The sequence below is a fragment of the Impatiens glandulifera genome, unplaced genomic scaffold (genome assembly GCF_907164915.1).
Source record: "Impatiens glandulifera unplaced genomic scaffold, dImpGla2.1, whole genome shotgun sequence".
Taxonomy (NCBI): Eukaryota; Viridiplantae; Streptophyta; class Magnoliopsida; order Ericales; family Balsaminaceae; genus Impatiens; species Impatiens glandulifera.
In genome coordinates, this window is record NW_025919235.1 from 1 (window position 1) to 15,000 (window position 15,000).

Consider the following 15,000-nt stretch of genomic DNA (forward strand, 5'->3'; position numbering starts at 1 on the left):
CGGTTTATGATTTTCCTGGTAGGATTTCATTGAAATCTGTCCTAGCCTTGAAAAAAGTATCTGATAGGTTTGAAGCGCTGGGTCTTATGGAGAGGGCTCTAAATTCTCAATTTCAGTATTTATTGAGAGGAGTCCCAGACTTGTTGTTCTCAGGGACCATTTTACATCAGTTGCTGGTTCGGAAGGTGAAGGCCAATTTGAATAGGATGATTTTCAACTTTAATGGGGAGGAATATACTTTTGGTCTGAAAGAGTACGCATTGATTACAGGCCTCAACTTCGACAGATTGCCTGAATACAAAGATGAATGCCGAGGTTGTCCACCCTTGCTGATAAAATATTTCAAAAGGAATACGTCAATTCGAATGATGGATTTGGAATCTATTTTCATGAAATGCACCGATAAGGAAGACGCATGGAAGATCGGGTTGATCTGCTTGATTAACCAGTACCTCTTCTCATATGACCCAAAACGGCTTTTAATTCTCAAAATCATCCATATGGTTGAAGATGTTGAAGATTTCCTCCGATTTCCATGGGGGAAGGTGTCCTTTAGATTCACCATGAGGGGTCTTGACCAGGACATGAAACACCACAGGTCCGTATATATGTCCAGGAAAGGGAGTGGAGTTACTAATTCTTTTGCTTATAACGTGTATGGGTTTGTACTAGCACTACAAGTGTGGAGCTATGAGATCATTCAAAACTTGGTCCCTAAATTCGCCACAAGGAAAGACGTTGATGGCCCTTTTCGCCCAAGGATATTGTTGTATCAATCGAAAATGAAGAATACATTTCAGGAGATGCAATCTTCCTTTAACAGCGCTGTGTTTTCTAAGATGGCCGAGTCCTCTGAGGAGACGAGTTTGTACAGTGGGGAGGATTTTGAACACATTAACAATTCATACGGTGATTTGTTTGAGGGAGTTACTGATGGGGGAAAAAGAGAAAGGCTGATGAAGATGTTGCTGAAGATGATGATGATGAAGATGTTGATGAAGAACCTACTACTGTCCAACCTTCCAAGAGGAAGATGAATGTTGAATATGATGATATATCCCCCCCAGCAAAGCAGCCATCAAGCGTCGTAGCCTGCGTAACATGAGTCCCCCATCCACAACTTCAACACCTCCATCATCACCTGCACGTGAACCGGCACCGGCATCTCATGTTCAGATAAAGGATGCCGAAGTGATAAAGAAGGATGTCGAAGAGATAAAGAAAGATGTCGAAGAAATCAAGAGAGACATAAGAGACATCAAATTGAATCAACAAAACTACTTTACGATGTTTGAAAAGATGATTCTCAGTCTAAGCAACCAGTTCGCCAGCCATGTCACCAACCAGGTAATTCTGTTAGAGCTTTCTGTTTTTTACTACTTTATGTCTTTGAACTTTATGTCTTTGACGCCGCTGCTTGACGCAGCTGCTTGCTTGACGCAGCTGCTTGACGCATCCTTAATTTAAATTCTTTTCACTTTTGTAGCAGGAGCAGAAGGAGAATGACATCGGTCTGAATGACAATGGTGACAAAGAAGAGAAAGAAAAGCAGAATGATATTCGTGTTGAAGAAGAGGAAGAAAAGCAGAATGACATTCGTGACGAAGAAGATGAGAATGCCATTGGTCTGAATGACATTCTCGATGAAGAAGAGGAGCAAAAGGAGAATGAGAAGGTTAATAATTGAGCCATTTTGCAAGACAATGTTGAATTGGAGCAGAAGAAGATTGAGAATGAGATTGTTGAGGATCCGCCGATAGAGAATGTTGAGGCTGTTGTCGAGAATGAGAATGTTGTTGAGAATGAGAAAGAAGAAGGGGAGATTGAAGAAGCTGAGAAGAAAGAAGAAGTGGAGATTGAAGAAGGGGAGATTGAAGAAGGGGAGAAGAAAGAAGAAGTGGAGAAGAAAGAAGAAGTGGAGAAGAAAGAAGAAGTGAAGAGAAAACCTATACAAAAGACTTTTCAGAAAAATGTGGGGAAGAAGGTTGGGAAGAAGAAAGACGAAAATGACGAAGATGAACTGGAAATAGTGAATACTCCACTTCCTCTTCCTAAGAAAGTCATATTGGTCACGAGAAGGAATAGGAGGCCGAAGAATGATCCAGATTTCACCGACCCCAATCTGAAACAGCCCAAGTTAAAAGATCCTATCACCGTCAATCCACTTCTAAAATATGACGATCAACTTCTTCATCAATTGCAAACATGGCTTAAAGATCCAAATACTGACAACAACAAAATTGAGCTCCATACTATATTAGGTGATAAGGCATTATTTCGCCGAATGCTAAAAAGGTTCACTTGGCTGACTGATGATGTAAGTAATATTCATGTTAGAATAATTTTAGATTTGCAGATTGTATTTTAAATGTGTTTCTCTTGTGTAGGAAATCGATGCAGGTTGCTTCATTCTGAGAAGAAGAGCTTGGGTATATCCAAAGACATATAAGAAGAACTTCTTTATTGGAGATTGTTGGCTCCACACCAGGTTCACTGCTGAGTACGCTGCGTTTAAGAAAAGTCGTATTGAGTTTGACATTGAAAACTTTTTCGAATACTTCTTGGGCGATGAAAGCAACTATATGAATAGTTGGAAAGTATGCGATGATATATATATTCCTTTGAACATCAAAGACGTCCACTGGATACTTTGTGTTGTCCGTCTACAGCAATGGCGCGTAGACGTATATGACTGCGATCCTGGATGTTATGCTAATCTTGATGAGTTTGTGCTACCGATGTGCCAAATGATTCCGGTTATATTTGACAAGGCATTGCCTCTTGAAGATAAACAAAGATTTCCTCTGCTCAACCCTGATTCCGTTTTGCCATACACAAGACGTCCAGAGTCAGAAGTTCCCAAAGCAACTAAGAGTGGAGATTGTGGTGTATTTGTATTAATGTATATTGAGTACTTGACTGCAGGTCTGAATCTATCAGAAGTGACCTCAAATGAGATGAAAGCTTGGAGAGAAAAGTGGGCAGTGAGGTTATTTCATGGACTTGTAGATCCATAGGTTATTTATGAAACTTTTGTACTGTACTTATATCAAATTTTTGTAATGTTAATCTCAAACCTTTGTAATATGGTTGATTTAATGATATCAAATGTTGTTAATGATATATATGCCTGAAGTACACAGTTATATAAACCATGTCTAATGTAATAGGTTCTGCACTAATGTAAACCATGTTTCGTCAAGCAGCATCAAGCAGCTGCGTCAAGTAGTTTCGTCAAGCAGCTGCGTCAAGCAGTTTCGTCAAGCAGCTGCGTCAAGCAGTTTCGTCAAGCAGCTGCGTCAAGCAGTTTCGTCAAGCAGTTTCGTCAAGCAGCTGCGTCTACAAAAACACTTGGTACAAAAACCCTGTCCCTGTATTACATTCACCAGAAAACTACAAAAACACCAGACATTTACTGAATCCTTGAATCCTTGAATCCTTGATTCAAAAACAACATTAACACCTCCACACAAGACATTTGATAATAAGTCTACAAAAACAACAATAACACCACAACACAACACTAACAAGTTCATTCTAAGCTAATGGCTCGTAAGATTGAGATGATGGCTCGTAGAGCAGAGATGAGGGCTCGTACAGTTGAGATGATGATGGCTCATTCGGCTGAGATGATGAGGGCACATGCTGCTGAGATGATGAGGGCTCATGCAGCTGAGATGATGCTCTTGCTCTTGCGGTAGACGGTGCAGGCATCACTGCTTTGCATGTTGCTCTATTATGTCCTAGACCTGCACATGAACTGCATCGTCTCGGGACCTTACGGACCTCACCTTGGGATGTCCTACGTTTAGTTTGTGGCCGACCTTTCTTAACCTTCACAGGTGGTTTTAGACACACGCGTTGTTTGATAATATCGGGAAGATCCCAATTCTCTTCATCACCAACCGGATAACATGTCTCCGCATATGCATTCAACCAAGATACATTTGTATAATACCTATGAGAAGGAAAATAAAACGATTAAAAATAGGTTAAATAAATAAGTTCAAAACGATTAAATACCTTGAGCATAAGTCGTAAGGAACCACATTCCTGTGACGGGCAGCAGCCAGTGCATGTGTACAAGGAAGACCGGAGACTTCAAATACCCTACAAGTGCAGTCCTTGTCCTTCAAATTGACTTTATAATGTGCCTCATTATCATGCACATACAACTCAAATCGGTTAAGGGATGATACGGTATAGAATCTTGCTTTCTCAAAACCATCACATAATAACTTTTCATACGTTGGAGATAAAAATTCTTGGTGGTTGGACGCTTTTTCTCTTCTATCATTAAACCACCCTTGTAATGTTGTTCTTAAAGACTCAAGCATTGCTGAAATTGGATACTTTCTGGCTTCCCTGCACTGACTATTCAAACTCTCTGCATAATTGCTTGTGAGTTGATTGTATCGCTTACCGGGAAAATATGCTCTACTCCATCTTTGAAACCCAATTTCTTCCAAATAGGCAGCAATCCTATGATCTTTAACCCTGATCTTGTCAAAAAACCGATTAAATTGGGGGATAGTGTACGCACGAGAAGCCAAATCAAACTCGACATGACAATTATCAGTTTTGAATTTGGCATTAATATTCATCTTTATGTGATATGTGCACGCACCGTGGTCTGCTTCTAGAAAAACAGCACACAAGGCATTGGCTATACTTGGGTGTCTATCGGATATGAAGACGAGATCATCAACTAATCCAATTGCTTCTCTAAGTTTTTGCATGAAATAAGTCCACGAGTTATTATTCTCTGAATCAACAACGCCAAATGCAACAGGATACAGTTGCTCATTGGCATCCAATGCAACAGCCACCAATAGTTGACCTCCCACCTTGTGCTTGAGAAAACTTGCATCAACACACAATACGGGATGACAGAAGGCTTTGAAACCCCTAATTGAGAGGCCTAGAGACATGAACATATATTTGAAGTGCCCGTGCTCGTCTGTCTGAATATCTGTTATGGTACCCGGATTATTCTTCTCCAACATGTATAGGTATGAAGGCAATTTTCCATAGGAATCCTCTACCGTTCCTCGCACCGCCGTTAAAGCCGTTTCCCTTGCCCTCCAAGCCTTATTATAAGTCAAAAACATCCCATAATCTGACTGCATGTCTTCAATTATTTTTTTAGGCAAGTGGTTATGGTAATGGTTCATGTACTTACCCTTCATGCACTGCCCAATAACCCATGCCGGTGTTTGCATTTTTTTTTCCGGCCTCGACAAAACTGAGCATGAGTGTTGTCGATTGAATTTCCGAATCTCAAACATCTCGGAAAACTTACCTTTCACAGCACGTAAGCTCCACTTGAATGTCTCATCCATACATTTCACATACCAAAGATGTTTTCGAGACTTTTTCACTTTGAATTCAAAATGATAAGTCATCGCATATTTATATAGCGTCAGTTGAAGTTCTTTTTTAGTATCAAATAACGTACCGACTTCCAATACGGTTTCACTAGTTAACGCCAATGCAAATGAAGGGTCTGTCGGTGATACGTCTGTTGGTGATACGTCTGTAGGGTCTGTCGATGGTGTACCCATTGACGCTCTTGCACTAGATGGTGTACCCATTGACGCTCTTGCACTAGATGGTGTACCCATTGACGCTCTTGCACTAGATGGTGTACCCATTGACGCTCTTGCACTAGATGGTGTACCCATTGCTCTTGCACTAGATGGTGTACCCATTGGTGTAGGTATTGACCGGTGCGGCGTGCGTGCAACTGCTGATGCAGGACTAGTAGTAGCTTGGAAATCACTAACCCGTTCATAATTAAAGTCAATAACGTGTTCATGATTAATCAGTTCATGATGAGCCCGTTCATCTTCTTCTCCTCCTCCTTCATTATCACTTTCAAATAAAATCTGTTGAGAAACAACTCGAGAAACAACGTCGGGTATACTTTTTTGAGTAATGATTGGTAGTGTAGTATCTTGACTTGGGTACTTCTCTACTAATGAGACACAAAGTGGTGACGAAGATGACGAACTTCAACCCGATATCAACCGTGATAAATACATGCCCACATCTTTATCTCCCTCAATAACAACAGGGGGAAGTTTTGCAGAAGGATCATACATGACTTTAATCATTAAATCATATGCAGACTTTTGCACGTTAATCGTCTCATAGATTGTATCAACTAATTGAGCAAATGTAGTACATTGAGGTATATCCATGGTTTTGCATGATTGTGCAGAGAAAGACCTGGTACCATTGGCTGCAATTTTCCACTCTCCATTGTACACAACAAATACGTCTACTTCAGCTGCAATTGAAAAAATTATAGTATCAATCGAGAGACACTGTAACAATGAAATGCAAGTAATAGTTATAAATGGTCTGGGGTGCGTTACGCATCTGCGTAACGCAACTACGTGACGCAACTGCGTTACGCAACTACGTCACGTAGTTGCGTTACGCACCCGGTTTCCGCCGCGACGGTGGCATTCCACCTACTCATTCCCTAATCACTACACCCTAACAAACAAAACAATCCAAGAGATAAATGAAGAAGGAGAAGAATACCTGTAGCAGCAGAAAGAGACATTGTGAAGGAAGAGAGGATTCCGCCGTCGTCTTCGTCGGTCGGTGGTTGGGTTTTTTAGAGAGAAGGAGGAGAAGGGAAGTGAAGAAAGAGAAGAAGAAAGAAAGAATGAAAAGAACTGTAATTTTTTTTATTATATAGTAAGGGCATTGTGGACTTTTCACAATGCCCTCAGGTGCGTCACGCAACGGGAGGGTGCGTGACGCAACGGGGGTATTTTCGGCAGAAAATTGTTTGGGGGTCACCAGCGCTATAAAAATTATCCCCTCGCACCATTGGCTATTTGGCCTTATTTTGGGGTCATTTCCTCAAATTTCCCAAAATAATGTGAAATTCTTTTTTTAAAATAAATTAAAACTACGACGTTTTTGAAATGGTACACCGTTTGGGACATTAAAGTGGGACCGCATATCCGAGTCCATCAAATATATGTATATAGCCAAATATATAGCCATATATATATATAATATTTGTGTATATAGAGAAATATTCAAAAATAAAAAAAGGTTCAGGATTAAATATTCGTGTAGTAAATTATGAAGATTAAATCAAATTTCTCGTAAACTTTTATATAATTTAATTTTTTTATTTATAAATATAATAAATTAATTAAAAAATGTTATATTAAAATAAGAAATTTGATACCGAATTAAATCTTAGTTATTGGGATAGTTCCACACATAAAAATTTGCATCATATATATATAATTATTTATTTGTACATTTAAAAAAATCAAGAAAAAATGTGAATCATACAACAAAAAAAAAAAGTCGGGGATTAAATAATCGTGTAGATAATTTATGAGTACCAAATTAAATTTATCGTAAAATATATGACTTAGGTTTTCCATCTTGCTATATATTCAAAGAAAGCTATAAACATATATTACAATTTGTCACAAGTAATGTATATGAGGATGAAGAAGTGTCGGACTAATATGATATAAAGTTATAAACTTTTATATTTTTAATTTAAACCATTTTTATTTATAAACATGATAAATTAATTAAATATGTTACATCAAATTAAGAAATCTTATTCTAAATAAAATCTCAGTTATTATGATACTTCCACATATAAAAATAATAAAATCCAGCATCAAATATATATAAAAAATGTGAATCATAAAAAAGATTGATGGATAAATAATCGTGTAGATAAATTACGAGGACCAAATTAAATTTATGGCAAAATATGACCTAGGTTTTATCTGTTTGCTATAAATTGAAACGAAAGTGTAACCCTAATATATTTCATTTGCGGCGTGAAGAGGTAAGAGAAGAGCAAGCAAGCAGCATCTCAGAGAGAGATGACTTACAGGGTAATTTCTCTAAGCTAATCTCATTCACTTGAAACTCTTTCTATTGATTCTTATATAATCGAAAGATGTCTTACAGTTTTGTTTTTCTTCTTTTCTGGATTATTGCAGTTTCATCAGTATCAGGTTGTTGGGAGGGCTCTCCCATCCGAAACTGATGAACATCCCAAGATCTACCGGATGAAACTTTGGGCTACCAATGAAGTTCGCGCCAAGTCTAAGTTCTGGTATGTTCTTTCGAACCAATCGCTTCTGATCTCGCTACGTTTATCCTTTCTTTGTGTATGAATCTGAAGGATCCGATTGATCTCGTTCCTTAGGTACTTTTTGAGGAAATTGAAGAAGATTAAGAAAAGCAATGGTCAACTTCTTGCCATCAACGAGGTTTGTATTCGTTATGTTATTTGCAATCTCCATAGAATGTAAGATATAATTTCTCGTTTTCTAGGAACGGTGTGTTAAGTAATGATAGTCTCATAGGCGAATTTTATGAACAGAGCACATATCTGCTGCCTTAGTGATTTTGTAGAACACAGTGTTATTCTTGACTGTTTATGGAGCCTGATTTATCATTCATTTGCACTTAACACCTCTAGCAATTGAATGATTGAATACCTAATTCATTGTTGGTTCAAGATATCAATGCTGAAGATTTGTTATATTCCTGATTGTTTAATGATCTGACCTGATTCATCATCATTCATTTACACTTAATAGTCTTCCCCTATGAACTGCACCTTTGTTTGCAATTGAATCAATGAATGAATGCACTTTTCATTGTTGATTCTCCATGTTGAATTTTGAATGGACTTCTATTACAGATATTACCCCAAATAGCTCTTATTGTCATCAGATTGCTCTATATTAGTCAAATTGGTATTCAAATAATTGAATGCACATTTCATTGTTGATTCTCAATGTTTAATTTTGATGGAACTTCTATTACAAATATTACCCATAAACTATTATAGTCAGATTTGTTTTCAATTAATTGATTCATCTTGTTTGTTGATGTTTAGATATTTGAGAAGAACCCCACCAAGATCAAGAACTATGGTATTTGGCTCCGATATCAGAGTCGAACTGGTTACCATAACATGTACAAGGAATACAGAGACACAACCTTGAATGGAAGTGTTGAGCAGATGTATACTGAGATGGCATCCCGTCATAGGGTTCGTCACCATTGCATTCAGATCATCAAGACTGCAACCATTCCTGCTAAGCTATGCAAAAGGGAGAGCACCAAGCAGTTCCATAACTCTTCGATCAAGTTTCCATTGGTCTCTAAGAAGGTTAGACCACCAAGCAGGAAGTTGAAGACCACTTACAAGGCTTCTAGGCCTAATCTGTTTATGTAGTAAGCTTTTCTTCTATTTTGGTTGTAGCTGGAACTAGCTTTTTATTACATGTTTCATTGGAATTATCATATCCTTGTTTTGTTCTCTTTTCCCAGACTGTTAGCTTTTTTCAATGCTTATTTGGATAATTTTGATTCGAACTATTGGTGTTTTTATCATGATTTATATTTCTTTTGAGACTTTGTTTCATTGCTTACTTTTCTCTATTTTTAATGTTATGTGGAACAAGTTATTTAAAACTTTACATTAGCTAAATTCTGTTGGTTTTATATTAGAAATATTATTGTTGGGTTAAAATTTTAATAAGTTAATGTTTAAAAAAATAACATTTATTTGTTAATTTTTTTTGCCGCATAATTGTAACTTCATTAAATTTATTTTATTTATAAATAATACTTTTAGGATTAGAAATGTTTGTTGATTTATAAACTAAATTTATGTTTTTTATATAATTAAAAATTATTTTGATTTTACACAGTAAATTTTGTTTTTTCAAATTATTGATTGTAGATTTTGTAATTATATTTTTTTACTGTTATTTATTTTTTAAATTAGTTCTATATAAAATATAAATAATATATATCCAATAAATTCTTTAAATATAAATTATTACAATTTTTAATAAATACTTGATTTTACACTTTTATAATTAATTAATTAATGATTTTAAGTAAAAAATATTATTTTCACTATCTTATTTTAAATTAGTTCAATTATACGATTTTATGGTTGTGAAATTTGTGAATATTTATTTAATTCATTTATTTTATATAAGTAAATTGTAATTAAAAAGTATAGCTAAATTTTCTATTCTCTATATTACAGTTTTTTTCTTCGTTTTATAGCCATGCTCTTCTCCAATCACTTCACCCTACGGTTTTATAGCCATGAAATCTAAATATATTTTGTTCTCCCATTAAGCTAGTGTTATTTGGTTTTCACTCATTTAAAAAAGAATATGAATATATGATATTACTTTACCGTCCATTCTCGAAAACCCAAAAAATGAGTTGTGCAATTGAGGGACGTTTTATGGATCCGAATTTTTATTTTTGATAAAGAAAATGAGCGTTTCATTTTTTTACTCTTCTTTTAGCTTCTACAAAAATAAAGTTTGAGGCTTGGAACATGTAAAAGTTCTAGGTCATGTCTAGAATTCTACTACTCTTAAATCGATCGATTTGAAACACGGTTATAACCTGATACTCTTCTATTGATAACAATTCTAAATTATTCCAAGTAAATTTAACCCACCACTGTTTAAAATAAGGCGACAATATGATTGCAAAACAATTCTTTTAGCGTTTTTGACAAGAACTAGCAACTAGATAATTCATACGAAGATAACGGGTGACGATGTCCTCAAGTTGCTCACATAAATAATACAGAGAGGTGACGCATCTATAAGCATCTGTTTGAATTGAATCCAAATTTCGAACTTGTTCAATTGCGAATCGTGGCAATGCAACCCATGCCATGCATTGATGAAGTATTTTTTGAAATCCGATAAGAAGAGATTTGTCTTGAAGGGCGATCCATCTTGATGATGAATTCCACGATAATAATCAATCAATCGTTTAAGGCGTCGATTTGCGTTGCTAAACAATTTGCTCTCATTTCTAAAAATTTGGACGATTCTATTTAGGGATGACAATGGGGCAGTTCGGGAAGGGGAATGCATTTACCATCCTCATTCCGTTTTTATTTCGAATTTTTTTTTAATACCATCTCACACCGTTCGGTTTTGGAGAATCCCCGCGGAGCACTGTTTATACCATATTTTGAAAAAAAAAAACAAAAAATTATATAAGAAAATTATATAAAGAAAATTTTTACTATACATAAATTGTCATATATTGAAATTTTATATTATTATAAAGAAATAAATTTACAACTCTAAATAAATATATGGGTGATTTTATATATCAACTACCGATCAAACTGAAGAAAAACCGGCCCAAATGGGACAAATCGGTTTTGTTACTGCGGAACAGTTTTAAATTGTCATCCTTAATTTTAATGCACTTGTGAGTAAAAGCAATAATTTCGATTCAAAACTAGGAAATCACCTTTACTGTGATCATTGTCGAAAACTTGGACATCTCAAAGATCAATGTTGGATTCTCCGTGTAAAGTCTTCTGCGTCTGAAGAAATGATAGTCGCGCGCAAATGACTCAAATAAAAAAATATGTAGAGATCTATATGTTTAAGCTCTTTTCCCACTAATGGTGTCTGTTTCGGCGTGCAATATGAGGGAGCAACTAGTGAACTCGGGACTATTTTGAAACTACCCTAAATGTATGCAATTCAGCGTATTACATAAAAATTCAAAAAATTAGATAATTGATTCAAGTATTCAAGTATTTCTCATCACATGACTAAAAATAATTATATATTTATATTATTGTTGATGTTATGATAATTCGAGGATTATAATTGTTAATAGATTGTAATTGTTGGTATCAGGTGTCATTAAGATTGTTGGTTTCAGGTCACTTATATTTCAAATAAATTATTTATAAAATAATTCTTTTTATGTAGTCTAATATATTTTTAGTATGAAAACCAAGTATTTTTAGGGTTTCGGAAGAAAACCTAATTTTTCCTTTAAATACACGGAGGTTCTTGAAACACAATCAAGTTCAAACATCATCATTCATCATCTTTTGGCGGCGGTCACTTGAACCCTAGTCTCTGTTTCCATTAGGTATTATCAATTGCGATGCCGCTGCTAACGTAAAAGTAAGATATTTGGCTCTTTCTCTTATATGTTTTCAATTTTTACATGTATGAGGATTATGATGATAGATATTTTGTCGCCCCAGTCTTATTTGCATCTTTCTTTAGATGCAAGATGGTGATTGACATTCATAACTGATTCCTTTTGAAATACAACATATTGTTCTTTTTTGTTACTTGAGATCTGTATTGGGTATGAGGATAAATTTCCATCTTTTCTGATGTTGAATGATGAACAAACATGCACTACCATCTGACCCATTTGCAGATCTCTATTAATTTGTGAATTTTGGTTATTACATTCTGATATTATGTTTTTGAAATTAAAAAGATGAAATCATTGATGAATTAATTATCGATACTGATATTATATGAGTGTTATACAATTTATCACCATCTTTCGACTGAGATTTCAGTAATTTTCTCATTTGTACTTTTTAATATTTATCCATTGTCTGATACCCAGATTTTCCCATGGTATCTGATGCCCAGACTTGATTTAATTGTGTTTGGTCATCCCGTTTATTGGGAACAAAATGATTTTTGCAGCTTTTTGCGACACAGTTAGCTTCTTCTATAAGCTTCCTGTTACTTTGTGCCTGCTTACAGATTCTATGTCATCGTCTCACAAATTTGGCTAATTCATCTGAAGTGTATTGATCTTTAGAACAGTACAATCTTTATCTGTATTAAGTTGATTGTTGATTGTATTTGAGGAATATGATGATAGGTATTTTGTCGCCCCAGTCTTATATGCATCTTCCGAGATGCATGATGGTGATTGACATTCATAACTGATTTCCTTTAGAATACGCACAATTACTTGTCTCAATTTTAAATTGATTTCCTTTCTCAGTTGATCTGTTTAAACATATTTTTCCAAAATGGGTATGAGAATTGATTACATTCTCATAATTGATTTTTGGACTTCAAATGCTGCAATCAATGATGAAGAAATTACATATACTGATATCATGTGAGTGTTATACAATTGATCACCATCTTTCGACTGAGATTGCAGAAACACATTTATTATTTTATTTTTTACAATGTTCAGATTTGACATTAATGTTTCGAGTCATGTATTTTCATAATTCGTTTCTTTCTATTTGAGATCATCAATGGGAATGAGGATACAATTCCACATTTTCTGATGTTGAATGATTAACAAAACATGCACTACCATCTGACCCAATTGTTGATCTCCAATTAAATGAAGTTGTGTTTTTATTGCTCATTTGAATATACCCTGTTTAATTCATCTTAATTCTTCCCATGGTATCTGATGCCCAGACTTATAAATGTGTCTGGATATCCCGTTTTTTGGGAACAAATCGATTTTTGCAGATTTTTGCGACACAGATAGCTTCTTCTCTATAAGCTTGCTGTTACTTTTTCCCTGCTAACATTTTCAAATATATAAATCTGTTCAAATATCCAATTTAGTCTACATTTGGAATATGATGATAGTAATTTTGTCGCCCCAGTCTTACATGCATCTATATCTGGATGTATGGTGGTGATTGACATTCATAACTGATTCCCTTATGTTTTTAGTTTTTTTTTCAACTCTATTAATCTGTTTACAAGCTTCTCTTAAATCAGTTTTCAAAATGGTTTTGCTAATTGAGATCTGTAATGGGAATGAGGATAAAATTCCACATCATCTGATGTTGAATGATGAACAAAACATGCACTACCATCTGACCCATTTGTTGATTGTCATATGATTCCACTCTATCTTGATGCATTGTTGTGATTGTCATTCATAACTGGTTTTTTTAAGAATACATACAATCACTGATCTAAATTTTGACCAGATTTTCTTTCTCAAATTGTTATGTTGAAAAACAGTTTTCAAAATGGGTATGAGGATACAATTCCATCCTAATTTATTGATTACATTCTGATACATGGATTTTGGACTTGTAATGCTGCAATCAATGATGAAGAAATTACATATACTGATTTCATGTGATTGTTATACAATTTATCACCATCTTTCGACTGAGATTGCAGAAACGCAATTTTTCCATTTTTTATATTCTGATTTAATATTGGTGCTTTGGTTTCGTATTTTCAAAATTCCTTGTTATTTGAGATCTGAAATGGGTATGAGGATACAATTCCACATTTTCTGATGTTGAATGATGAACAAAACATGCACTACCATCTGACCCATTTGATGATCTCCAATTATTTGAAGTTGTGTTTTTACTGATCATTTGAATACCAATGTTTAATTCTTCTTAAATCTTCCCATGGTATCTGATGCCCAGACTTATAACTGTGTCTGGTTATCCCGTTTTTTGGGAACAAATCCATTTTTGCAGATTTTTGCGACACAGTTAGCTTCTTCTATATAAGCTTGCTGTTACTTTTTCCCTGCTAACATTATACAGTATATAAATCTCTTCAACAATTAAATTATTTCAAATAGCCCACTGAATGAATTTATGGAATATGATGATAGTAATTTTGTCGCCCCAGTCTTACAAGTATCTATAACTAGATGCATGGTGGTGATTGACATTCATAACTGATTCTCTTTGAAAATAAATCTGTGGTCTACCACAATTATCTTTGTATAAATTTATTTCAAATAACCTACTCATTGTATATTTAGAATATGTTGATAGTTATTTTGTCTCCCCAGTCTTACAAGTATCTATAAGTAGATACATGATGGTGATTGACATTCATAGCTGATTCACTTTAAAATAAATCAGTGATCTAAATTATTTTAAAAATATTTCTTGAACTATCTTTTAATCTGTTTACATATCTTAAAACAGTTTTCAAAATAGTTTTCTACTTGAGATTTGTAATGGGAATGAGGATACAATACCACATTGTCTGATGTTGAATGCTGAACAAAACATGCACTACCATCTGACCCATTTTGTTGATTTTCCATATATTATTTCAATTTACAGCTTTGTTTTTGACTCTCTGTTCAGTGTTTATAATAACACTGTTCTTTCCCATGGTATCTGATGCCCAGACTTTA

The 15,000-nt window shown here is 34.9% G+C and overlaps 2 protein-coding genes and 12 non-coding genes across 14 annotated transcripts; all 14 read left to right on the forward strand.

The window, feature by feature from the left end:
• The first annotated feature begins 563 nt into the window (after positions 1 to 563).
• On the forward strand, positions 564 to 3,017 carry LOC124917700. Its single transcript, XM_047458058.1, has 5 exons — positions 564 to 964; positions 1,068 to 1,191; positions 1,721 to 1,792; positions 1,985 to 2,317; positions 2,388 to 3,017. Exons 1-5 carry the CDS (start codon positions 564 to 566, stop codon positions 3,015 to 3,017), a joined length of 1,560 nt encoding a protein of 519 aa, XP_047314014.1.
• A 4,785-nt stretch (positions 3,018 to 7,802) lies between these two features.
• LOC124917701 (60S ribosomal protein L18a) lies at positions 7,803 to 9,444 on the forward strand. The gene is made up of 4 exons (XM_047458059.1): positions 7,803 to 7,892; positions 8,001 to 8,116; positions 8,210 to 8,273; positions 8,909 to 9,444. Exons 1-4 carry the CDS (start codon positions 7,881 to 7,883, stop codon positions 9,248 to 9,250), a joined length of 534 nt encoding a protein of 177 aa, XP_047314015.1. The 5' UTR covers positions 7,803 to 7,880; the 3' UTR covers positions 9,251 to 9,444.
• Positions 9,445 to 12,045: 2,601 nt separating this feature from the next.
• LOC124917707 lies at positions 12,046 to 12,132 on the forward strand. Its single transcript, XR_007097201.1, has one exon. It is a non-coding gene; the product is annotated as a small nucleolar RNA U31b (small nucleolar RNA).
• Positions 12,133 to 12,178: 46 nt separating this feature from the next.
• On the forward strand, positions 12,179 to 12,253 carry LOC124917711. Its single transcript, XR_007097204.1, has one exon. It is a non-coding gene; the product is annotated as a small nucleolar RNA Z195/SNORD33/SNORD32 family (small nucleolar RNA).
• A 453-nt stretch (positions 12,254 to 12,706) lies between these two features.
• Positions 12,707 to 12,791, forward strand: LOC124917709. Its single transcript, XR_007097202.1, has one exon. It is a non-coding gene; the product is annotated as a small nucleolar RNA U31b (small nucleolar RNA).
• A 136-nt stretch (positions 12,792 to 12,927) lies between these two features.
• On the forward strand, positions 12,928 to 13,010 carry LOC124917704. Its single transcript, XR_007097198.1, has one exon. It is a non-coding gene; the product is annotated as a small nucleolar RNA Z196/R39/R59 family (small nucleolar RNA).
• Positions 13,011 to 13,110: 100 nt separating this feature from the next.
• Positions 13,111 to 13,186, forward strand: LOC124917713. Its single transcript, XR_007097206.1, has one exon. It is a non-coding gene; the product is annotated as a small nucleolar RNA Z195/SNORD33/SNORD32 family (small nucleolar RNA).
• Positions 13,187 to 13,446: 260 nt separating this feature from the next.
• Positions 13,447 to 13,533, forward strand: LOC124917705. Its single transcript, XR_007097199.1, has one exon. It is a non-coding gene; the product is annotated as a small nucleolar RNA U31b (small nucleolar RNA).
• A 94-nt stretch (positions 13,534 to 13,627) lies between these two features.
• On the forward strand, positions 13,628 to 13,703 carry LOC124917712. The gene has a single exon (XR_007097205.1). It is a non-coding gene; the product is annotated as a small nucleolar RNA Z195/SNORD33/SNORD32 family (small nucleolar RNA).
• Positions 13,704 to 13,925: 222 nt separating this feature from the next.
• LOC124917703 lies at positions 13,926 to 14,008 on the forward strand. Its single transcript, XR_007097197.1, has one exon. It is a non-coding gene; the product is annotated as a small nucleolar RNA Z196/R39/R59 family (small nucleolar RNA).
• An 89-nt stretch (positions 14,009 to 14,097) lies between these two features.
• Positions 14,098 to 14,173, forward strand: LOC124917702. The gene has a single exon (XR_007097196.1). It is a non-coding gene; the product is annotated as a small nucleolar RNA Z195/SNORD33/SNORD32 family (small nucleolar RNA).
• Positions 14,174 to 14,449: 276 nt separating this feature from the next.
• Positions 14,450 to 14,536, forward strand: LOC124917706. The gene has a single exon (XR_007097200.1). It is a non-coding gene; the product is annotated as a small nucleolar RNA U31b (small nucleolar RNA).
• A 79-nt stretch (positions 14,537 to 14,615) lies between these two features.
• LOC124917710 lies at positions 14,616 to 14,702 on the forward strand. Its single transcript, XR_007097203.1, has one exon. It is a non-coding gene; the product is annotated as a small nucleolar RNA U31b (small nucleolar RNA).
• A 114-nt stretch (positions 14,703 to 14,816) lies between these two features.
• On the forward strand, positions 14,817 to 14,892 carry LOC124917714. Its single transcript, XR_007097207.1, has one exon. It is a non-coding gene; the product is annotated as a small nucleolar RNA Z195/SNORD33/SNORD32 family (small nucleolar RNA).
• The last annotated feature ends 108 nt before the right edge of the window (positions 14,893 to 15,000 follow it).